The sequence below is a fragment of the Ischnura elegans genome, chromosome 1, assembly GCF_921293095.1.
Source record: "Ischnura elegans chromosome 1, ioIscEleg1.1, whole genome shotgun sequence".
Lineage (NCBI taxonomy): Eukaryota > Metazoa > Arthropoda > Insecta > Odonata > Coenagrionidae > Ischnura > Ischnura elegans.
In genome coordinates this window covers 73,288,398-73,313,172 of record NC_060246.1, presented here as the reverse complement: position 1 = coordinate 73,313,172, position 24,775 = coordinate 73,288,398, and the positions used below count along the sequence as shown (strand labels likewise).

The 24,775-nt window shown below is 37.0% G+C and overlaps 2 protein-coding genes and 1 long non-coding RNA gene across 6 annotated transcripts in view; 1 reads left to right on the top strand and 2 right to left on the bottom strand.

Moving 5' to 3' along the window:
• Positions 1-9,071, bottom strand: part of LOC124163467 (lymphokine-activated killer T-cell-originated protein kinase) — a 53,520-nt gene extending 44,449 nt beyond the window's left edge. Inside the window, exons 1-6 of one of the 2 annotated variants that reach the window (XM_046540402.1) lie at positions 8,979-9,071; positions 8,755-8,902; positions 8,427-8,563; positions 7,460-7,775; positions 7,144-7,345; positions 6,779-7,058 (exon numbers count right to left, since the gene is read on the bottom strand). In XM_046540402.1, the coding sequence (XP_046396358.1) occupies positions 6,779-7,058; positions 7,144-7,345; positions 7,460-7,775; positions 8,427-8,553 (925 nt within the window). In that variant the 5' untranslated portion in view covers positions 8,554-8,563; positions 8,755-8,902; positions 8,979-9,071. Of the gene's footprint in view, positions 1-6,778; positions 7,059-7,143; positions 7,346-7,459; positions 7,776-8,426; positions 8,564-8,754 lie in introns of both variants that reach the window. The other variant, XM_046540393.1, reaches the window with a different exon arrangement.
• A 125-nt stretch (positions 9,072-9,196) lies between these two features.
• On the top strand, positions 9,197-14,934 carry LOC124163514. Its single transcript, XR_006865783.1, has 3 exons — positions 9,197-10,787; positions 11,637-11,770; positions 13,493-14,934. It is a non-coding gene; the product is annotated as an uncharacterized LOC124163514 (long non-coding RNA).
• Positions 14,935-15,319: 385 nt separating this feature from the next.
• On the bottom strand, positions 15,320-23,395 carry LOC124163478 (sin3 histone deacetylase corepressor complex component SDS3). Of its 3 annotated transcripts, none has more exons than XM_046540416.1 (9): positions 23,012-23,395; positions 22,873-22,936; positions 22,687-22,800; positions 22,397-22,598; positions 19,607-19,609; positions 17,109-17,355; positions 16,372-16,447; positions 15,777-15,861; positions 15,320-15,487 (listed from the first exon to the last, which is right to left on the bottom strand). In XM_046540416.1, exons 1-9 carry the CDS (start codon positions 23,229-23,231, stop codon positions 15,392-15,394), a joined length of 1,107 nt encoding a protein of 368 aa, XP_046396372.1. In that variant the 5' UTR covers positions 23,232-23,395; the 3' UTR covers positions 15,320-15,391. The 3 variants fall into 3 exon arrangements, with proteins under 3 accessions (XP_046396372.1, XP_046396390.1, XP_046396381.1); XM_046540434.1 differs by having other exon boundaries at positions 16,372-16,414; XM_046540425.1 differs by lacking the exon at positions 19,607-19,609.
• Positions 23,396-24,775: the final 1,380 nt, after the last annotated feature.

Sequence of the window (24,775 nt, the reverse complement as noted above, 5' to 3'; positions counted from 1 at the left end):
AAAAACTCCCTCACCCCCAAGCCACTGCCGACGAAGCCTCGATGACGTCAAAGGTGCCTAAACATCACGCGAAGCTATTGTTGTGATTGTTTGTAATAGTTGCCAGCAGTTGTGAGAGCTTCGTTTGTTAGACGTGTTGATTATTTTATATTTAAAGATAAATATCCGGCGATAGAGGCTTGGAAGCCCTCATATTTTGCATTATTTATAATATTAATATCTGAGTAAGGGCATAAAATATAAAACTGGAGCAGTTAAACCAAACATTTTATAATACCTAAATAACATCGTTGTAGGAGTCTGAGCCACGGCCATTGGAAAGGGGATATGTTAATTGTAAGTTGATGTTATCGACGGCATATCATTCATTTAAGTATGTAATTAGAACGATTTTGATGTTTACTAATGTCCGCTTAGCTTTTATATACAATAACTTCATCCGTTTATTCGTAGATACCGGAGAATTCATCGTTTAGGACTGTCTGTGCTTGTATAATGGGGTGGATTCCAGTCAATGCAACTTTTGCTCGCTGATTGGAGACATCTAGGAACATTTTTGTGCCAAAATAGTGTTATTTTCAACGTGACATCTCCCGTTAAGCTACTGCTAATAACCACAGTGCCAGTGGTTGTAATGCACAAAGTTTGACAAGGTTGAAAAATATCGGCCAAGAGTTATCAGTATTCCATCGTGATTGAATTGTAAAAAGTGCTATTACGCTATCGATAAATGTCTAACAGTAGTGTAAAAATTGTAAGTGGCGTGCTAATCACCGTTGTTCACCGTAGATATGACATTTCACGATCACGCTATTGAAATAAAAACTGTGTGTGAAGTTTGTTATTCCATTATTTCAACGAATAGTAGTGAGAAAAGTCACCTGTGTCACTTGTGTGGGCTAATTTAAGGGTTTAAATCAGTGAATAAATAGTTGTTTTCATCATAACGAGTTCTGTTTTTGTAAGTTGTACGTGAAGAATATAAGAATGTGACAGTGACTTCCAGTTTTTGATAAGAGTATTTGCCTATTTCCCACTATATTTTTATGGTATATGCTAGTATATTGTTTGTGGATTTACCTATATTGTTGAAATAGGTTGTAGCTTGTGTGTGTGTTGGCAGCGGAACCGATTCGCGATCTCACATGTGAATTGTGTGCAGACTGTTTTGCTGTGAATTCGTAACGTAGGACGGAAAGGACTACCTTCTCCGCTAATATGGCGATGCCAAATTCAACAGCACAGCTTACGATCGTTATCCTCCAGTATTACAAGTTTCTTTTACATCTCGATTTGCCGCCGACGTATAGCAATAATTTGTCTTAACAAATTCCATGAGGGTCGTGGCATCAATTTTTGGTGTCCTAAAAAAAGGCTGGTGTTCTAACACCCCATGCCACACGCCTTTTAGGCGGCTTGCGGGGTATTATGTAGATGTAGTTGTATTTCTGGTGTACTATTCGAACGAGTGGCAACGTTATCATCCATTTTTCTGATAACTAAAACATACGAAGTGAAACGCTTGTACTTCATCATCCCGATGCCGCATTATTAATATCCCAAGTAATAATCTAGGCACAAAAGCAATAGGAAAACTTGCCCAAGAATAACAGAACAAAATAAAGTGACGATGAGCGGCTAAATACTCCCTCAAAACAAATTTTACACCATGCGCTCAGCGTATTTCCCAACTCCCTACGGTTGTTTAGGCACCTATGACGTCATGCCTGGCCTCGGCAACGCTCGGGTGTCTTCGCGCAGTGGTCGCCTCAGAGAAAATTTTCTCGATTTTAAATGCAATTTTTTTATTTCTTTTGATGTTGAATGGAGAAACTGAAGGTATTTTTGCGAGCTAATGTATCCATTTCACTAACTCAAAATAGTTTTTAGAGCAATCTACGACCCATGCAAGTTCCTCATTGTCGAAAATCCAGGCATACGTCTAAGCTGCATCTAACATCTAGCTCGGATGCAAAAAATAGTGGTGTGTCTCTTACATGAGACTTTTGCCTTTTTGCATCTTTATGAAGGCTAATAATAATTATTAAATATATGAGGCATTCTCTAGGGTTAATGAAGGTTTGTGTGGAGTGCATATTTAAGCAATCACCCCAACCACCCCCTAACCCAAATTGAACTTCCCTCTTCAATTCCCTTTAAATCTGCCTATATGTACATATCATCCTCTTCCTACCTCACCCACATTTACCCAACATTCTTCTTCCCTCTAACATCCCCTCCCTGATTAACACTTGCTCCTTCTAAACCCTCTGTATCTCTTTCCCTAAGCACAAGTATCCTCTCCTCACCCAACATGTCTAGCAGACCATTGCTCCCTTTCCTCTCTGATCACTTCACCTTCTCTATTTTACCCCAAAGCCGAATCTTGCATGTCTTCAGTCCTCCTTCCTCAGTGTCTACTTTTCCGCACTGCAAAACTGCTTCACCCCAGATCAGACTCAGACCTACCCTTTTCCTAACACAGCAATCCTCATTTTAGCTCTTACTTATTCTTCTAAAAAACAGGAACTGACCACAATAATCCAGTCCATCATCTTCCACCCACAGACGCTATTTTTTCTCACTGTTTGATTTGATAACAGTGACCTAATTCTAGTTGTAATAAGGGCCGTATCCAGAAACCATGCTTCAACTTGTAGCGGCGCGCTCCGCTGAATGCTATATCCAGAAACCTCACTACTCCAAATCGCTCCAAATTGGTGGGGGGCAGTGTTGCCACATTTATTTTGGGCTAGATTCATGACGTAGACATTATGTGCCCCTAGATGCGGACATCGAGAGGAACTAAGGGCAGTAATTGAATAACGAATGTCTCAACGTGACTTTGTTTGTAAGCAAAATGGAAACGGGATGGAAGTAGAATTTCGGCGTAGGAAAAGAATTTGATTTTAAAACTAATTATTGAGAGCAAAGTTGTATTGGAGTGCAAGAAAACCGATGCTGTGGGTCTTACTTTAAAGATTATGGCATGGAAGAAGGTGGAGGTTTAATCGGCACGATGGCGTAACGAAGGTAAGCACATTAGTAGGCCATGATTTGTAAAATTTCTGCAGAAAATCTTTTGTCTTGTCCTTCAAATCTGAATGGAAATTATTGATAAAATTTCTCTTTTTTAGTGGTGTTCATGGAAATATGGTGTCTTTGGAGATGCGGTATCTCACACGGAATTTATTCTCCGTTCCATCGGATTTTCCTGGTCCTTCAAGTTTCTTCGGTGAATCTGGTTCTGTTCATTGTGTGAAAAGTGTCCCTCTAAATCAGCAAAGTTATCATTGAGAAGCTGCTGGTACATGCTGATGAATCTGCATGCTCAGAAATCTCGCGACGTGTACCAAGTGTCTTGACTAGTGTCGATCGCCGATGATTGCCGGCTGGCCTCGGCTCTGCCGCCGGGGAAAGCCGGCTGATGCCCCAGGCCCCGCACGCCGAAAATGCACCAAGCTGGGCGGAAAAGAGTAACCTCATCAAGTTTTGTTCAGAACACCCAAGTTTCGGTGCTGACTGTATAGATGATTTTTTAAATAAAATGCTTTCATTTGTTATAATTATTGTTGACGACGCGAAATGAACGGAAAGGGAGCATTTTTAAAAAATAGTGCCGTTATTAAGTTCTACAGGTCGTCGCTGCCGATGTTTCGCTCTAATTACCTACTTCTTGTGTTCGCAATGTGTGTGTAATTTGATTTGTGAAGTTACAGATAGTGTTTTTGCTCCTAATTTTCTTCGTGTGCACATTTCCTGGACAATTTTATTTGCAATTAGTGTTAATTAGACTTGCGAAGTAACAGTACGTGTCGTGTTGCTCTCGATATTCTTCGTGAGTACTTTTCCTGGACAAGTGTTCTTGTAAAGTGTGTTCATTTTATTTGTTGAATTTAAAGTGAGTTTTACGACATTAATAAAGAAAAGTTTGTGTACTCAGTATTTCTTGAGATGGTATTTATTGCTGAATAATCCTTGGCGTCACTAGCGCAATTCGTCATTGTGGTTGACAAATATACTCGTACAACTGTTGATCGTATTGGTATAGTTGGATATATAAGACATTGCGGTAATATAATAGATATATGTATTGTATTTTAACGTCCAAAGATATAGGTGACATTCATTATGAGATGAATATCATGTGTTATTGTAAACGGACTAAAGCCCGTATGACACTTCCCAATTTATTGGCCAATCCATTGGATATTGGATTGTGGACCCACTGACACACACCAATTTCTAGCCCAATCTCCGTTTCACAATATTGGGCACAATTTCTTGGCCAATCTAGATTTTAGAACGGGTTCTATTTTCTCGAGGCCAATCTCCAATCAGAACTCAGTCTTGTCGACTCCTAGTGGCCAAATCTAGAAGCTCTTTGCAAAACATTTCACCTCGGAATTTTAATATCATATATAAAAACTTTAGAAGCATAGCAATCCATGGAATAGCTCAAATAATTAATATGTACTTTGAGAGAATATAAATTCACAAAAATCAACTGTCTAAAGTGGTTAATTCGGAAATAACATTTCGGATATTTAATGAGTAAAAACGTCATGATTCTCCTCGATTGCGTCTATATTTTGTTTAAATTACAATTATTAAACTATTTTTCATGATTTGAGCGCTAAAGTTTCGGGTGAAAGTCCCAATTGATGACACAATCTCTGTTTATTCGATGAACATATTCCAGCCAAAACGAGCCGCTACGTTATCTTGGCTCACCTATGAGATCACACTATTTCCTATCTCTCATCATTCAAGGAACTCACCCGAATGAAATTTCGAGCAATTCGAAAATATCTTTGCAGCCCCTCGAAATAGTTATTAAATTTACAATTATTATGCCACCTCCCATTCTGTAACTCATTGGCAATCAATCTGCGTCTTGAGATGCTCTTTTGTCATTTTGTGTTATGTGGCGTTCTCTAGTGGGGTATTAGAACACTATAACGGCCAATATTGGTGTAAATATTGGTACGTGTCATACGATGCCTAAAGCCCAATATTTTAACCAATATTGCGCGCCAATATATTGGCCAATAAATTGGCAAGTGTCATACGGGCTTAAGAAGCAATATGCCATTTCCATTGACCCTTCCCATAAACTTCAACTCATCATTTTAGTGACAGGATAAATCATTATTGGCAAGTTTTCACGTAATTGAACATGATTTTAAATGGCTCGGAACTGGCATTACTCAAACTAGCAGTAACCGAGTATGGATATAGCAGACTGGAAGACGCCTTTGTTGCTTTGAGTATTTTATGCAAATTGTGGATGTCAGAGGCACAAAGCTGGTGATTGCAACTTTATTTGGGAACTTATATATATAATATTAATGGTTTTCAAGGCAAGCCACATTCTATACCGAAGTTAATAACTACTAGAATGGCAAAGCAGAAGAGGTTTCAGCATAGTTGTGTTGACATTAGTTATTTTACGTAAACAAGTACAGTAAAACCTCTATGTAGTGAACCTCTTTACATCATAAACCTCCATACATCATACCACCCCTACGGTCCCGTCCAATTTACATGCAAATTTATAGGCAAACCTCTCTATAGTGTACCACTTTATATCGTAAAACCTCCACTTATCATACCAAGGAGACACCCCCGAGATGGCCATACTACCTACGCAAATCGTACCGAGACAACAAGAGACCATTAACGCAGCCATGAATACATACATGGAATGATACTTTCAGCAATAAAAGTTTCGCCCTTATTTTTTTTACTTATACACCTTTTATATGCTGTCATTTTAACGTTAATCATTAGTTGTGGCCATTTTGTTCAATATGAGACCATACCTAACAGTAAATAAGAAAGAAATTTAAAGTGACTGTTGAATTGAGAGATCACATCATTTTCTCTAAAATCATGCGATATCGTTTGCTTTCTGTAATTATTAATTAATAAATATATGTTCACTGATGCATGCATGTGTGTTTAAACACATAAATATAATGGTTTAAAAGACAGTAGTGCCTTTCATTTCCGAAGGATATGAAAAAATGGTAGCTATCACTAAAACCTCTCTATAGTGAACCTCCACACATCAAAATGCCCAACTTTAGGTCCCTTCCATTACGATGTAGAGAGGTTTTACTGTATTTCACAAGCATCAAGGCGAGACATTACTATGTCCCTAATCTGTTTTTCTTTAATTATAAACGGTTTTCAAGGCATGACAGGGCCCGTTCAGAAGTTAACTGCAATTAAAACGGTGAAGCCGAAGAGGTTTCATCACGGAATTGTTGATAGTATTTATTGGTAGTTAAATTAGGTAAAATATTTACTCATTAGCATAAAAGCCGGTTATTGAAGAATTCCTACAAGATTTTTATGTAATAATAAATGGTTATCATTAGCTTATAGCCCTTTAAACATCAATAATTATTATTAATAAATGCGAGACGATAAGCAGACGAAACCCGGCGGCCATATTACTTGTAGCGAGTAGCATGCCATGGACCTCACTAGACTTTGCAGCGGGTGATCGTAGCGGTGCTCGGCCGCTATAGCGGCTACGTCATCATCTGATGACGTATCTAGCAGTAGTGAGGTTTCTGGATAAGGGCCTAAGGCTGTTCTAGTATCATCATGCTTCCATTAAGGAGGGTGTATTCCTTCACCTTGATACAGAACAGCAGAGCCCAGCAGGCAATGTACCACGTGGAACACAAGTGTTTAAAAATAAATTGTCCCTCAGTAAATATTGTTCACCCAGGTTTAGAAGACTCGATTTCCTAAAGTTACTCACCCAATAAAAGATTTTCTTCAAAGCTATCATTTGCACTTTCTTCCTCCTCATCTTCATTGGTGGGGCAGTGAGGAAATTTGAGAGAAAGCATTTCCCAAAGAGTTAGAGCATAGGAATACATGTCTGCCTGTACTGTAACTTTTGGTAGTGGTGCATCACCTTCCTCCCATTCCAACTCTTCAACTTCAAGAGTGATCACCTCTGGAGGAAGCCAATGCCTGGTACCAATGTACTGCTCGTCAACCAAAGCTTCCCCATTTTTGTCAACTTTCAAACTCACCTAAAAATAAGTATTAATATAAGTCACAGTCAACTAGTCACCATCATAGACTAAAGATCATAAGATGATAATTCAGAATACTGACTCCAAAATCACAAAGTTTGATGGCATCAAAATCTCCTTTCACAAGAACGTTGTCACTTTTCAAGTCACCATGCACAAGCAATGCTTCGTTATGAAGGTATGACAATGCAGATGCCAATGCTGACCCTACACGAAGTACTGCCCATGCTGGAAATGGATCATCAGGCACTATCAACTCAGAATTACTAGTTGAGTTCAAAGAACTGAAAGATGAGCAAGAAATAATTGTGGTAGTTTAAGTGGACATAAAATAGATAAGTCCATTATAAAAGTTCACAAACATTATAACATAGCACTAGATCTATATGTCTACTTACTCTGTCGAAAATATACTATTTTCCACTTTTTCTAACCTCTCTTCAATTAAACTTAAGAGTGAACGCTGCCCATCTTCCATGGCCAGAGTAACTCGACCATCTGATGACTTTGTAAAGGCTCGGAATCCCACTATATTAGGATGACTGAGAGATTTGAGAATTTCGGCTTCCTTGCACAAGCGAACAGATATCTCATTATCAGATGATAATCTTGGTCTCTTGGATGTTGAATTTCTATGTATAACTCTTTTTATTGCCCATGGAGACCGGATGCAACCAACTTTGGGTGATCGCTCCATACGATACACAGTGACAGCTGAGGAAAAATGTATCAACTTCATCATCTGAGAAATATGATTGCCATTAAAAATTAAAGACAAAATGGTAAAGTACAATTATTTAGAGGATGAATCGACCAGTGACCGACCAATTTCAATCATAACTGGTATTTTTACATAACTCGAGGTAAAGAGCTCATCAGTTTCTTGAAAACTGATTTGAAACTGATAATTTACAGAAATAGACCAACTATAGGTGAATATCACCACTAACAAGAGGAACTTCACCCTCCCCTCATAAGGACTTTGTCTTGTTGACCAGAAATACTACGGTTCAATGCGTGATCGGCGGTGTGACTTTTGCATGGAATTAAAAGAGGCTATTTAATGGTAATACATACACAGAAAAGAGCCAGTTTGAGTAGTTGCACGATAAAACTTATAAGATATAAGTGTCCACGCATCTCTTACAGCCATAACATACATTGAGAAAGGCTGTTTGTACAAGGGGAAGTATTAGTGGAGTAACCAACTCAACGCATTCATGTCATCACCGCCGTAAAGAAACGACACCAAAATTCTAACACCATAATATCTTGAGAATAGCGTAGTATACAAAGAAACTTAATAACATGCGCATGAGATGTCATTGGTTTTAACAAGCATTTATGACATAATAAGATCATTACCAGTTCCCCATCCAACTTTTTCCATGAATGGTGACGGAGGAATCTTCACTGGTGTCACACCCTTGGCAGGGGTTACGATAGCTGACTTCCTGGCCCTTTTGGCTTTCGGTGTTTTGAAGTCCTCCATCTTTATCAATCTAAATTAAAGGAAAATAGCCGGTGTTCAGCAGTAATACGCTATTTTAAGTTGTAATTTATCCCTTTCACATATAGCACCAATTATATTCTCCATTAAATACTAGGAAATCATAGTCATCAACCAATTATCACAATAAATTGTATGCCAAGTGAATCAAAGGGAAAGAAACCGTAACTAAATGAAACTCACCTTACGGTATTGTCTGATGTACCCGTGAAAATGACACTCCCATAAACAAATCCGTTGGCGGCAAAGCATCAAAATTTAATCACGTTCATGGTTGCCAAGTTTCTTTGAGTTCAAATTTAATCACCGCCTAAATTTACGTGTCTTGATTCTTCACAATTTAAAGCCGTAAGCAAGTTAATATCGTGGTTAAGGAAGTAGTTATGCTAGGGGTATTGATAACTTACGAGGGAATTGGCTTCATCCGATTCGCGGCATCGTATCTTCAGGTGACGCAATCAAAAGTATACCAGAAACTTCGGCTACCCTCCAATGAGGGTAGGCAAAAATTGGACAGTATTGCCAAGTGTTCATACTTTTAACTTTAATGAAACTAAAACAAGAGTCGCATCGCGTAGCGAAACTTTTGACCGCGGTCATTTCCAAATAAATAAAAATTTCTGAGCTAAAATCATGATAAAACGACCAGTAGAGTGGGTGCCTTGATACCCGTTAATAGTAAGAGCATACTACTAAAATGCATATAATCATATTATAACATTACAAAAAACGTTATGGAGTAACTCATCCTGTTTCTCAAAATATGAGAGGTTTGAACATCATTCCCTTAATCGTGTAAACATCTTCAGTGAGACACAAAATACTCCCGGCCCATAATACTGGCTCTTGAACTAATAATTTATAAAAGGTATGTAAATGTTGCCCATTATCAAGACTAGTAGAAAAATACCCTTACAGTGGGAGTTCCTCGTGCGTGTAGGCTTTCTAGGGAACGGCTTTTGTTTCCGCACTATATAAATCCTTATGGCAAAATTAGGATCAATTACGAAACTAAAAATTTGCGTTTGCCAGGGTACAGGGCAATAAGTCAGATCTTGTTCGTGAAATCTAGATTCCCCACTTCATTTTAAAATATTCAGTAAAATGACACAAACAATGAAGTTATCAGCAAGAAATGTTTAACATAGATAATGGAAAAAAATTGCAAGCTGGCTATTTCCCTAACCTCGATTGGCAGCATAGTTGCTCCGTAGAATGTAAAGTGTGCGAAACAGACAATAATTTGAGGTGAATAGGGGTATTTGTTAAATCTAAACGGCGTCGTCTGCTCGTATGGCAGTTGCAGAATCCACCTAGCGGCAGTTGCCGTTGGTTTCGGATCTTGTCCAAACTTGTCCGAAGAACCCGCGCCGGTTTGATTCGCGAACCGAAAGAGGCTGAAGGCGTGCGTGTGGAACGTATGTCTTATCAACCCAACCCGACTGATTTTCTGGAGTTTTTCCTGTCCTTTTCTCTAAAAAAAGGGTGAATCCAGCTGTGTATGTTGCCAAGTGCTTAATTTGTTCCCTCCAATGGTGTAAAAGTGTTAAATATGCCGGGGATGGTGTCATGTCCAGTTAGTGCTCGGCGCGGCTAAATCCTCGGTTTGGCAATAGCATGAAAATTTCTCTATGTTCTGGATTGGGCGTCTCTGTATAACAGAGGAACCTTTTAACATACGTGGTAACACTCGTTGGATAGTTAAGCACCTCCACCACTAAGATTGGAGTGTTGTTATTGATTGCTTTTGTTCCTTAAAATGGATTAAAAGCGGTGAAAATGCTGGGGATGTCGCTGTGCTCGACTTTATGGTTCGGTCCGTTGCTAAATCCCCAGTTGAACAACTAAATAAAAATATTGCTTCATGTTCTGGATAGGGTGTCTCTAATTAATAGATATACCTGTTGAACAGAAGCAACATTCCTTGGGTTGTAAAAATTCTTGAATTTGTGATGCTGCAATGGATTTCTCTCATTTTTCTTTACTTTCAATTTCCACGTACATATATATTTCTGTTGGTTTGTGCTCATTTCTTTAAATTTCACAAAGCTCGTCATGATTATGTTGAGTTATTTTTTATGTATGTATGTTAATAATTTTCAGGTTCGTTAGTCATGTTCACAGAAATGGTACCTTAGGCACATTCACACACCTAGAGAAAAGTTTGGACAGCGGAGGCCCAGTAGTTACGGTAGTCTTCTACAAAATTAATGATGGTGGGTTCGATCCTCACTCATGGAAATTGTTTTGAAATCCTAAATCCTCACTCTTCCTTCTTTGTGTATCCTTACATGTGCCCAGTGGCGCCGACTCCATGGGGCCTGAGCCCCCTCTAAAATTTGTTATAGGTATGAGGAAAATGTTGTTAGGCATGTTGATTTTCCCAGGAGTGTCCAGATATCGAGATTCGAGTAATCAGGGTTCCAATGTTGATTATATGACTATTCTAAAATGCTTAAAAAAACTTATAACTCACTACTTATAAAACTTCCCGGGTAAAGATCCTGATTTGGGCCCCCCCAATATTTTTTGTAAGTCAACATCCCTGCATGTCCCTGCTTTGTTAAAGCAAACCCTTCCCAATTTCTACCCACCATGATCACCTCACCTGTTCCGGAAATAATATCCACTCCAACCAGTATTCCAGCTCTCTCTGTCTTAAAGGTCCCAACCACTCTGCCTCAATCCTTTACAATAAAATTCCCGAAGGAATAAAAAATAGCAACTCACTTTCTGTATTTAAAAAGAAACTAAAACTTCTCCTAGATGAAAAATGCTACTACAGTGTTAATGAATATCTGGAGGATGCATGGTAAGGTAATTTCCTAGAGGGTAACTGGAATGCCTGTTTTTTCCATGCCTCTGTTAGCATTTATTAACCCTCTGGACTCTGCTATAATTATGTACGAATCATATTTAAATGATTATCTTGGGATTTCCCCTAAATCCTGGTAATTTCAATCTTCATGTATGAATGTAATTGTATGTAAATTTTATATTGATTTTAGCCTTGCAGATGTCTGTACTGCCAATGGTGAAATAAATGTATTATTATTATTATTCAGGGGGAGTGACCACTACCACAACAGCTGTGAAATTTCCTTGTGAATGCAACCACTCCATAGAAGCTCAGTCACTTTGGCCACTACTTTCATTAGCAGTCATTGCTGATTGGCGAAGCTCGAGCATTCTTCCGAAGGTGACCATACAATTGACTATCAAATTGTTGTCTCAACTTCTCACCCTTAGGTTCTGTATAACTTTGATCTCGGTGAAACTGGGTATGTTGTGGTGTAATTAGGTCCTTGAACTAATCATATTTTCAACAGGGTTCACTTGTCAATAGCAATCGTCTTTTATTCAATAGGTAGGCTTATTGCTTTTAGGTGAATTGTATATAAAATATGTGTTGGTGGATGATCATTTCAGTTTCAGTGGATAGATTCCAGTCAGTCTCTTGGAACTTAATTTACTTTTCAAGGAAGGTTTTCGTGAAACATTCTATGCATCGTGACAACTACAGAAGATATCTGCCCATGTATTTGTGTTCACCTTCTGGGACGCAACCTATGGAGATGATATTACCTTGGGTTCAAGGGAGAATGGAGCAGACATTTTTGTTCAGGGATTGGGATAAAATTATTAGGTATAATACCAAGAATCCTGAAAGGTTCTTGGGTATAGGGTGGTTTCCTATTATTTTCTTATTGCCTAAATCGAAAGATTATTACTCCTGGAGTATGCATTTCACGCTCCTAGATTTTCGAATGACGATATCTATTTTTCGCGATTAAATGAAAAGTGAAAATTTTCAAGCGCGCGAAAACGCGACGGGTAAGTATGAATGCCGGGAAATCTCTCCATGTGACGTATTTCTGGTTCTCGCTGCCGCCCTGTGAGGTGACCTCGAGGCGAGGCTTAGCGCTGATACGACGCAGGCTGCTAGCAGATAGCTGAGTACCCTGCAGCCTGGTAGCGCTTGGCTTAAATAAGGATTATTAATACCTTATCAAGCGAAGAAAACTTTCCGACCTTAGCCAGTTTTAATAGGTGATTATTAAGACATGTTTCCCTGAGCTCTACGCCTCATGCATGCATTGGTAATCTCAGACGATGTATAACTCCTATCTTCTCGTATAGAAACTAGGTCCCTGTGACGTCACGTGGAGTGGCATCGCATGGGCGCCAATCTGGTCCTTTTCAAATGAGGATAAAAATGGATCATTGCCATTCGTCTAAACCGGTATTTCTAAAACGAAATAATTTGTATATTATGAATACAGTAATGGTGGGTAACGAATCACAATCAATGCCTTTTGTTTTCTTTGATGAAGGAAACTACCCTATTACTTACAGAAAAGGCTTGTAATTTATTCTTGTTTCATGGTGCTTGGCATATCACTCCACACAATCCATTATGATTCAAAGTTGTTGGATCAACTTCTGGTTCCAAGGAACTTAAGTTCCAACTGGATCTCTAACCCCTTTTTGTAGTTTTTATTACTATTATTTCCAGGGCCCCAAGCTTAGGGGTCCCCACAATGCTTGTATCTATTGAGAAACATGTATGGAAGGTGTAACAAAAAGACTTTACTTGAACCAAAGTGGTTTTGCAATTATAAAATTTGACGTTTACATTATTTGTTATATTCACAACATACTTTGTTTAAAAGAATTTTATAAGAAAAAAAATGAAATAAGTGTCAGAAGATGTAAGGGAACATGATGCTTTCTTGAAAGATTTATTAGAAAAGGTAATTTTAGAGGTTTTTAAAGAGATTTCTGCACAGTTTCAAGGAAAAATTCACCCAGTAATAGAATTCTGATACATTAATAAATTGTATAATCTGTGAAATTCTCTCTTTTCACAGCATTTTTTCTTACGGAATTGTTATTTTTTATTTTTCTTTTCTGGTTTCAGAACAGCATCAAAATCAGCATCAAAATCCATTTCTGAACATGCAATTTCCTAAAATTTTCTGGGGTAGGACCCCCATATCCCACGGCAAGGGGGGCCCTCATCACCCCAGACCATTTCCAAGAATTATTATCTTCCTCCTTTATTACCAGTCTCCTCCTCCTTACGCTGACACCTCTGCACAGCATAATATTTAAATGCTGTTACTGCTGTATTGGTTTTGAAACTTAGCAGTATTGCCATTAAATACTTTCTACAGAGTATTTTTCAAACTAAAAGATTTCCAGCATGGTATAACTAAATGAGTCGACGAGGGTAACCCCGTCATTTAACAATGGAACAAATATGCTCTTTACTGAAAACCCTATATGAATTCAATTACTCCTCTTTTCGAAAGTAATTATTATCAAATAATTTACTGTGCAAAAAGTCCATAATTAACACAAAAATCAATTTTTTGCCTGTTGATCCTCACTCTTATCTATATTTTGAAGGAAAAAAGGCCTGAGAGAAATCAACATTTTCCATGCCGAAAAGGTTATGTCCAGTGTACTCTGACGTGAAAAATAAAGTATCACCGTCAATATAATTATTTTTATTCTACCAGTTAAGGTAAGTTAACATGGAAAATTTTAAGAGTCACTCCAACCTCCTCCTCTGCTTTGGATTTCCCTTCAAATTAGCAATAACACATACTCCTATCTACTCTGTCATCGAACCCATTTTTCTTCATCCCCTATGTCCTTACCTCAAATCATACTTTTTCAACATTCCTACCCCTCAAAGACCTCCCTCCCTCCACACCCTCAACCTACTCTTCAACATTCCTCACCCATCGCACAGAGCATTTCCTTGTTTGAATCATTAACAATTGTGATCATGTAGACACAGCCAAAGAAACCTTTCTAGGTGGTGCCTGAGATGTAAAAGAATAATTGCACCAATAATAGAAATTATACTGAATTAATACATCGACTGTAACCTCAGGATGAAAAATTAAATAGAATGTATTAAATCAAGGGTTGCTACTTTGAAACACCAGGAAAATCATCAAATGTAAGGGAAACTGGGATTACAATCCTTAAATAAATCACAGGTTATTTTTTTCTTATTCTCTGATGCATAAATTATGTTTCATACTTCATATCTATCAACAACCTAGTCCAAACACATCACTCAAGTCATGTCTCAGAACTGTGAATTTGCGGTTTGATATTAATGATTTTACTTGGTCTGATTTTAGGTTCACGTTTACAAGCAAGTAATCAAGTTTTTAACTTCCATAACCTAGAAAATTCAGTAAAATACAATTTTTTTTAACTTTCTGAAAAATCACACGGCCTCAAACGAAAAGCTTGGGACCAAACTTCATAGAATTTGTGAGTGATGATTCTTAAGGGAAAATTTTCTCCATTCATGGTCTTGCAATGGTCTTCCATTGATACTACATACCAAGGTGAAAAATACTTTCTCACCCACAAAAAGGGGAAAGTTCTGATTCTAAATGATTCCACCTTTAATATCCCCAAGATTTGCCTTTGATATCATGGACAGTTAGATGATCCTTCACCACACAGTCGCATCCAGTGGAATTGACCACATGTCTAAGCGAATATCATACTCTTACTTATTATTTTACACAGAGGTAAAATTCTGATTCTTATCTATGCAATCAAAATCACTGTTCCCATTGCAAAGGGGATTTAAAATGGGTCAAGAACTATCACCATTCACTTATGGTGCCCAGCATATTTTTTTCAAAACGAGTCATCAGTCTTGATTGAAATACCATGCAGGACAGTATTGGAAAAAAATACGAAAAAATTGAGATAGCTTAAAATAAAATAAATTTACTGATATCATACAAAAATGCAAAATATAACAAATTACATCAGCGTTCAGCTACGATGCCCTTCGCTTTATTGAAAATTTTCCACGGCTTAATTGAGACACATATATTCTAACTTTACTACCATCAGATGTTTTCTTCACCCAGATCTGGAATTGACAAAATAGTCAAAATAATTAAAACTTGGCAATCCAAAATTACAAAATTAATTCGAATGTGAATATACTAAGAGGTGCTAATGTCATTAATTCGTGCATTATGTGTATAATGGCTTCAAAGAAGAACAGGTGGTTGCAAACCATAAAATATGTTGCATTACACTCCACACCTTTTCCAACTATCTACCATGGTCATGGCATTAGAGGAACATAGATAATTTCTTATACATAAATCATGATCCCTAATAACATGAAAATCATGAGAGATAAGTATACTCACAGCCTCTGTTCCTATAGCAGAAATAATGGCTGCAAAACGGGAAACATCTTTTGCTTCCACATAAACTGGCTGACCACGATGAAACCTAGAGAAAAGGGTGATACTACGTTCAATCATTGCACATATTGTGTTGAATAAAATACATTTCATAACTGATAAAAATAAAATATTCATGCATACAAATAAAACTCATCAGATTATAAAGTAGGATAGAGAAAATATTGAAGATGCCAGGAACTACTTTGAGCTTTGAACTTTTAACATTTATGCACTGAATTGTTGAGGCCTTTACTTTGTAGAATTCCATATTTAATGTTTGGAAGGAAATTTCTTAGCTTTTCTACAAAAACACACACTTTATTGCCGACTAGTTTCGGTTACACTGTACCATTTTCAAGACTAGTCACTATTCTTAAGTGTGTGTTTTTGTAGAAAAGCTAAGAAATTTCCTTCCAAACATTTAAACATTTACCATAAACCATCATTTAAAATTCATGGACAGGAAAAAACTACACTTGAAAGAAACGAAAACATATTTGCTGAATTCATAATGTATGCATGCTTGAAAGCTAAATAAATGATTAAGTAAACTCACCATCTTCTTTCATAGAGTAACTTCCCATCTTCAATTCTAGTATCTGCAAATGAATTATCACAGGAATTCAAACCACCTGTCAATTAAAATAAATTTTAGCAATTCTTGTAACAATCAACAACATTTTTCTTATAGAAAAATTGTGAATATGTAGGTGATATCCTTAACCGTAGCGGGAACATTTTTAGGAGAGGATTATTTTGAGAAGGGGTACATTTTAGGCATGTTACCTGAGCCTAAAAAAAAAAGAAAAAAAAATTCTGGGAGGATTTGAACCCCATCCCCTACTGGCCCTGGCCTTGGAGCTACATATTAAGGAAATGACATTAATAATAATCTAACCTTAGTAGGGACAAACCCTATTAAATTGCACATAAAGTACCACTCAAAAACTCTGGCAGACAAATAATAACAAAATAATTTCAAAGCTAAAGCATTGAATAAATACTTCAAGAAATAAAGGCTAAATAAGGGATAATACTTCCCAAGATGAAAATAATGCCATTGGTGCTAAACAGTTAACATAGCCTAAGGCTATAAGAGTGGATGCCATCTTCATTAAAAGAATGGATTCGTATGAATCAAGAAAAATAAATCTAATTAACGTTGGACATGATGTTAGCATAAGAGACTCAGGAAATTCACTTTCAAAAGTAAAATGTCGCAAATAGACTGAGAAAGTCATAGTGCATGAATCATTCAGAGCAATTTACCAAATAACTACATCTAGCACATACCTGGCCTTCTTAAAGAGCCTACACTCCCTATTCCTCCACTGCCAAGAGACCCAGTGTTCCCTCCCCCCTGCCCAACTCCACCAAATGAAGGCAATTTGCCGCGGCTAATGATTTTCAAGTCTCCTTCAATATCCTTCTCATCAAGGAGATAATTTAACTGAGCAGGAGGAGCTTTTCTTCTTTTCTCAGGTACAGGAATTGGATCATTTGGACGCCGTCTTAGCTTACGTGTCATGACTGGTTTCACCTATGTGAATACAAAATAGAATAGTGAAGACATATCACATACAATACCAATGAAGAAGCATAAAATATATTAACAACAAGGACATTTAGGAATAAACATTAGATTTGAAATTATACGGCACCAAGTGCATAATTGAAATACACATGAAAAGCAATGACATGGAGAAATGGTGAGACTTGTTTTAAGGATTTCAATGAATTGACTAGTATCTGAAACACGAGAAGGGAAGAGTCATGGTTTTCGCCACCTTGGATCCGGGTCCATGAGAAAAGTACAACAGCTCTGAAATGTCAGCCCTTAAAAATAATTGTCCATGCCCATAAGGATGGCAGTTAGGCTAAGGAATGAAGATAAACATATACTTTTTTAATATGCATGTACTATGGGGGCAGAATTATCCTGACATAGTTTGTGCCACCACAATTGGCCCACATGAAAACTTGTTTCCTTTCTAATTGCATATTTTCATAGGCCAGTTTCAGAACATGTTTGCTTCGCTAGTATCCTTAACATCAACCTCAAAATATCTCCTTATGAGTAATTGTTAATTCTAAGCAACCACCATAATTTTTACAACTAATGAATAGGAATTGTTATATCCACAATCACAATTTTAACTAACAAATGGCGCTAACAGAATAATTCTAATCCATACCAATATATGCATCTTGAACTATATGATGATTTTACACGACATATTGCTAAATTTCCCACGATAAAGGGAGGATATAAACAAATCAAATTCATTTGATGTAGCAAGTTCCTACATTCCAGAACGGAACCACAAATATTCACTGAGTTCATCAAGCACAGTTATATCTTTCTAACCAAAAATAAAAATTACATTAAAAAAACTGAATTGATAGTTCAAATTCTAGTCATTGAAAGTGGGCTTTAAACAATAAATTTATTGGCTATAAACTACTGAAATATTAATGAACTACCAAAAGGGTGGTTTACTATTATTTTCTTATTGTCTAAATCGAAAGTCCATTACTCCTGGAGTACGCATTTCAAGCTCTTAGATTTTTTAATGACGATATCTAAATTCGTGATCAAACGAAAAGTGAACATTTTCAAGCACGGAAAAACACGACGGCTAAGTAGGAATGCTGGGAAAAGTCCGTGTGATGTATTTCTGGTTCCAGCTGTCGCCATGTGAGGTGACCTTGGGGCGAGGCTTTGAGCGCTGATATGACGTGCATGGCTTAAATAAGGATAATTATTACCCTATCAAAGGAAGGAAACTTTCCGAACTTGGGTAATTTTAATGGGTGTTTATTAAGAGATGTTTCCCTGAGCTCTGTGCCTCATGCATGCATTGGTAATCTCAGACGATGTTAAACTCCTATCTTCTGGTATAGAAACTAGGTCCCTGTGACGTCACGTGGGGTGGAATCGCACGGGCGCCAATCTGGCCTTTTTCAAATGAGGTTAAAATTGACCATTGCCATTCATCTAAACTGGGATTTCTAAAACCAAATAATTTTTATATTATGAATACACTAATGGTGGATAAGGAAACGCAATCAATGCATTTCGTTTTCTTTGATGAAGGAAACTACCCTATTATTAAAGTTGAATACATATAAACTCTGCTCTACACATGCAAATGAAAGACAAAGTGACATCTATGCAGTCATAAACAATTAGTAGAACTCAAGTCATTTCACAACAACATTACAGTAGCATGTTAAGAAACCCACACTATCATATTACCTTAGGTTAACTCAGAAAAAATGTCAAAATTTGGTCCTTGGATAATATTACACTTTCACGCAATTTCTATTTCCCATATCTATGAACAACTTATAGAGGCAGTGATAAGAGACAAAATTGTCAATGGAGCTGCCACACTCATTGCTACTCAGAGCCTAAGTTTTGCCTTTTAAAACGTAAAGGGCAACATTTCTGGTGAGAAACTGATATGGCATATCTAAAAAGATACAAAATGTTCAGTTTACAGAAACCATTAATGGAGACCCATATCACTTCAAAAACCAAAGTTAATCATCAAAGGCTCCCACGGAAGAAATTTTTTATCCAATCACAATCAAATTGAAAAAATGAGCTCATCGGAAACATTTTTACCACTTCTTGAGACGAGTTGATACAGATTAATTTTTGCTTAAGAACTTCCATTTTAACACCAATTTTACTCCAAAAAAATCAAAAAAGCTAGGAGTTTTACGCTGGCACAACTTAGGGATATCCACACAAGAACATAATCATATAAGGAATTTGGTTGTACCTGCTAAAAATGGTGAAAACAGGACCTCTTCAGACATCATATATCATACATTAGTCTCATTTCGTTCGTATTTTATGCCAGCAGGAAAAAGAAAAGCATAGTGATTAGCAAAAAGCAAAGAATTTACAAAATTCGTGAAATGTAAACAACAGATGGCCACATTCCCTCCACTTAAAAACTAATTGCATGGACTACCGAACTGAAATCAGAATTTTTAATTTGCTTCTTAGTTGGTCTATGTCAACGTAAAAGTAGGATGTCCAAAATCGTTTAAATATGTCCAAACAGTTTTAAGTACCAAAAAGCCAATTTCTTCTCATCGCAGAAATCGTTCAAACTTAATCGTGTAGTCATATAAAAATCGATGGTTGTAAGAAATACACACAGAAAGTTATCTTCAGAAAACAAAAGCAGTTAATAAGTCCCATCGAAGATGAAGTCCATCATCACATCTTTCCCCTTATTTATTTCCATAATAATGCCAAACAATTTCCATTTTCTACAAAGAATGATTGAATGAGACAACTGCTTTCATAATTAGTATTATTAACGGTACCTATTCAACTAGTCAAGGTAGCTTCACAGGGAACATACCATAAATCACTCTGCCTCTTTAGAATGCCTTCTCTTTTCCACCAAAATGCTTTTCCTTCCATTTTAATCATAAATCCTGTTCTATTCTTCCTCCTTTTCCACTTATAAGACACACTTCCCTCTAACATGGTTCGAAGCATTCCCTTCTAATTGGGTACTTGCTCATTCCAATCCTTTCTTCTTCCTACCTCTCCCAGAAGCTTCAGCTTCTCACACCCAGTGTCTAGTACATTCCTCACTTCTTTTCCTCTCTGTTCATCTCAACTTATCCTTCACAACTACATCATAAATGCCTGAGGTCTTTTTCCATCTTCTTTGTTCAGTATTTTCGAATATTCAATGATATTGATAATAATTACTATTGAAAAATTAAAAGGATTACAATTGACTAATTAAATGAAATCTATTAAAATGTAGAACTAATCAACACAACATGAAGTTAATTAAATGTTTCCCCATAAAATGTAATGATTCTCCTCCTTAATCTCCTATTTTAACCCCCTTATAATTGTGATATATCTAATCGCTAAACTTTAAATGGGAACCCCATCCTAAACTTTTCTGTACATATAGCTATTGGTGTTAAAGCAGATATACAATATGGATGTACAAATATTGAACATGCTGATTTTTAAAAGCAAGATTAGTTAAAGGCAACTCTGCATTTTATGGATTACCTAAAAATAACATACCTCCAAAAATTTCAACGGCACACTTGGTGCAATTAAACTATCTTATGAGCATCACAGAAATAACCACTTGAATCCTTAGACTGGATCACATGTGCTCAGCTTCCATTTTACTACCTAGCACTGACAATGAGTAACATTCTTCCACCCTTACAGCAGTCTAAGGTTTAAAAAGTTAGCTATTGTGGTTTGGGCATATATTGCCTATGGATAGGAATATGATCAATTTTTATACTGATCAAACTTGTAGTCACAAAAATAGATTATCATCCAAATTAAAATGATCCCCCTAATCATGCAACTAACTAAGTGTGAAAATCCCACAAAAATAAATAGTTAACTATCTTGACCAGGATTGAAATGCTTGGCTTTAAAATCCAGGATTTTGATGTTAAATTGATATGATATTTGGAGGAGACTGACATCTTAGGTCCTTTACATCATTAGACCAGGGTGGAGAGAAACCTAGTGATAGCATTAGTCTGCTCTTAATGAAAGGTGCAAGGGGGACCACGGCTTAATGTGCCGTTCGACTGGTGGAGTGCTGAACTAGAAGTGTCCACCCCAAAGCAGGGATCAGGCAATTCTCACAAAATCCTTTCTGCAGCCGGGATTTGAAGCAGGATTCACTGGGTGGGAAGCCACCACATCAATGCCACCAAGTGTTAAATTGTCTGAACCTTTTTACAGAATAGTGTCTTATATGGAAGCATAAGTTTTATGAAACCAAGTTAAGGCCCCAGATGATAACACTACATAGGAAATTTGTTCACTTGAAATTCAAAATTTGGAGTATTTGCAAATGAATATAAAACCACCAAAATTTCATGGAAAGAGACAAAAAATAAAGTGTAATTAATCATTGGACAAAAAATAGCAGTGTAGTATGCCTAGCAAATCTATGAGACTACAGACAGAGGCTCTATGCCTAAATGCCATGGTATATTTCACTGTTCACCTGATAAGAATTTGATTTTTAACTAGTTAAGTTTGCAAAAAGGGAAATACTCATTCTACTCTAAATAAAATCTATTACAATTAACAAGACGGGAGAGGTGGTTTTCTCGCCCTAGGTGTGGAAATCTTGGCTTGAGACATTATAAAGGGTATATGCATCTTAGGGGTAGGCTATATCTATCTAAGAGAATAGAAGTGGATACAATTTCCTGGTGCTAAAAATCAACATATTAGGCAAGACCGCCGAGTCATGAATGTAAAAATAACAAACCGAACTACTTCACTCTTACAATCTGGAATATTTTAGAATATATGGAATAAAATCCTGGAAATCTCTCCTCAACAAAAAGTTCATTTTCGCAAAAGGCAGCAACACAGAACCATGTACACCGGTATAATACATCCTACCTAAAAATTGAGAGCATGTTCTAAGGAGCACCAAATCAGCAATGAAAATTTAAGAGATTTTCATAATTCTAAGTATTACAACCACATGCTTTATCGATTCCTCGAAAACGACTACTATAGCCACCATGATATTAGGTCATACCTCCATAGAATCTCCTGTTAACTCCATAGTGTGCCGTTCAGATTCAATTATTTTCCTTTTTTCTTCCAAATCTGAAATAAGATTTTCTCGCAATTCAATTTTCTTCTCTTCAAACTCCTTGGCAGCAGCCTTTTTTTCATTCACATAATCTCTTTCAACGCAATCTATTTCGTATTCTTTCCATATCACATTAAGTCTTAGCCTGAAAATTATTTAAAAGTAGATCACAAAAATCAGAGGACCATCTTAAAAACGTCATCTTCAAAATAGAGAAATCAATTTCTATTTACCTTTCTTTGCGAGCTAAGTCTAGCTTTTTCAGCTTCCTGTTGTATTCGGTATGGGTTCCATCTTTTAGCTGTTGCAATTGTTTCTTTAGAGTGGCTAACTTGTCTTGGTACATTCTAGGAGAAAAGCAAACGGTTAAAAACTATTTTATTCGAAATAGGGAAATTACCAGTGAAATGGAATCTTACTGCTCTTTGATTTCGGTGTACTCCTCTGATTTTCCCATATCCGTTTCGCTAGCTTCTTCAGTATCTAAAATTGAATGAAAGTTAGCAGTGAAAAATGATGCAAACCAAAAACTTTTAATTTATCAGTCATCATACTCACCTTCATCACTCTCGTCACGTTCTTCATGTTCCCGGTCATCTTCATAGTCCTCATCGTTGTTATCATCATCAAAATCGTACTCATCTTGAACATATCCCGACGAATAGGGTGATCCGTGATGAGAGGACATCCTACGATTTTGCTTTTTTGGCGAGGAAATCATGAATTTCTCAGGAGAGTAACTTTTCGATTTCATTGACATCCATTGAAATGAACTCATAAAGTCGAGTGAAGAGTACAACTATGGATTAATTAGGTAGATCCTGCTAATCTGGCGCCGATTTTCTTCGCAGAACAGGCAATATCTTCTCCAGAATGCTAAAATTTATGACTGCTGTCAGTACCACTGATTGTAAACAACTGGAATCGCAGCGTCTACTGATTTTCGATTGTTATTTGTTATTCGCTTAGACCATTTAAGTAAGTAGACCTGCCATTCGGGCGGAACGCTGTGGCCAACATCGCACGGCGGGGAAGTGAGTGGGATGAGGGATCGTGACGTCACGGTTGGGACTGCAGACGATATTCCGTATGCGCGCTTGAGATATTTTAACGCTCATACGCTGCAAAGTCGCTGAAAAGTGACGATTTTGGGCACGAAAAATGATTATACACTTAATAAACATATTTTTACGATGAAATAAAGCAATTTATAGCCTTGGCTCTGCGCAAAAAGCTAAATAAATCAAGATGAAGCGAGAAGCGATCGTATTAAATACATTTATTAAGAATGTAATTTTAGTAACTTTGCATGGTGCAATATTCATGAAAATTGGCACACTTATGGGGAAAGGTCCTAAGGTTTTTTGAGTGCAAGCAATATTTTACAATTTTGACCTTTTGACCTCACAATGTGGGTCCAAACCACAAATTTGAATATGCCTTATGGGGTTTAAATGTTTAAAAAGTCGAGATATAAAAAGTTTGAATTTCATTGACCAAGATGTCAATTCTAAGGTTTTTGGACCAGAGAAACCCGAAAATAACACTTTTATTTACGAAAATTCAACCGTTGACCCAGTAAGGTCACCGTCAAGGCCATAAGGGTGGCAAAAAGAGTAGCATACCAACAAAGGTGTCGATCCATGGATTTTATAGGGCACCCAAGTCATTGGTATTGTCCAAATACCCGTATTATTCACTAATCGACCTCCAAGGTTAATATGGAGGTCAAAGACCATAGAGGTAAACGTCCGGCGATAGTGACACCCAGGTTTCGAACCATATGTTTTGAAAGGTGCCAAAGTCGATTTTTCAGTTAATAGATCCGTATTGTTGATTTTTTTGACCACCGAGGTCTCAAAGGTCATAGAGTTAGATGTCTGACCATCATGACAACCAACGTGTCAAACCATAGGTTTTGAAGGGTGCCAAAGTCGGCTACGCCGTTCATTCATCCGTACAACAATTTATTTTGATCTCCGAAAGTCGTAATGGGGGTCAGAGGTCATAGAGATTTTAGTCGACCGCTTTGACTTTCTGACCGCTTTTGATTCAGATATTTTAAACTTCATTCGTACTTCGATTACCAAAATTTTATCACCCTAAATAACTTCAATAGAATTTTAAAAAAAGGTGATTGATTGTTTTTAAACTCTAGCTAAATTTGAAGATTCTTTTTCAAAACTCTCTTCTACAACTCTAGGACATTAAACCTGATATAGAAAGTAGGAATTCATGGTTTGGTATAATTTAAAAATTCTATCTACAGCTGACGAAAGAGGTAACTAGCGCATTTTACAGTAACCAAGTATTTTCTTATAC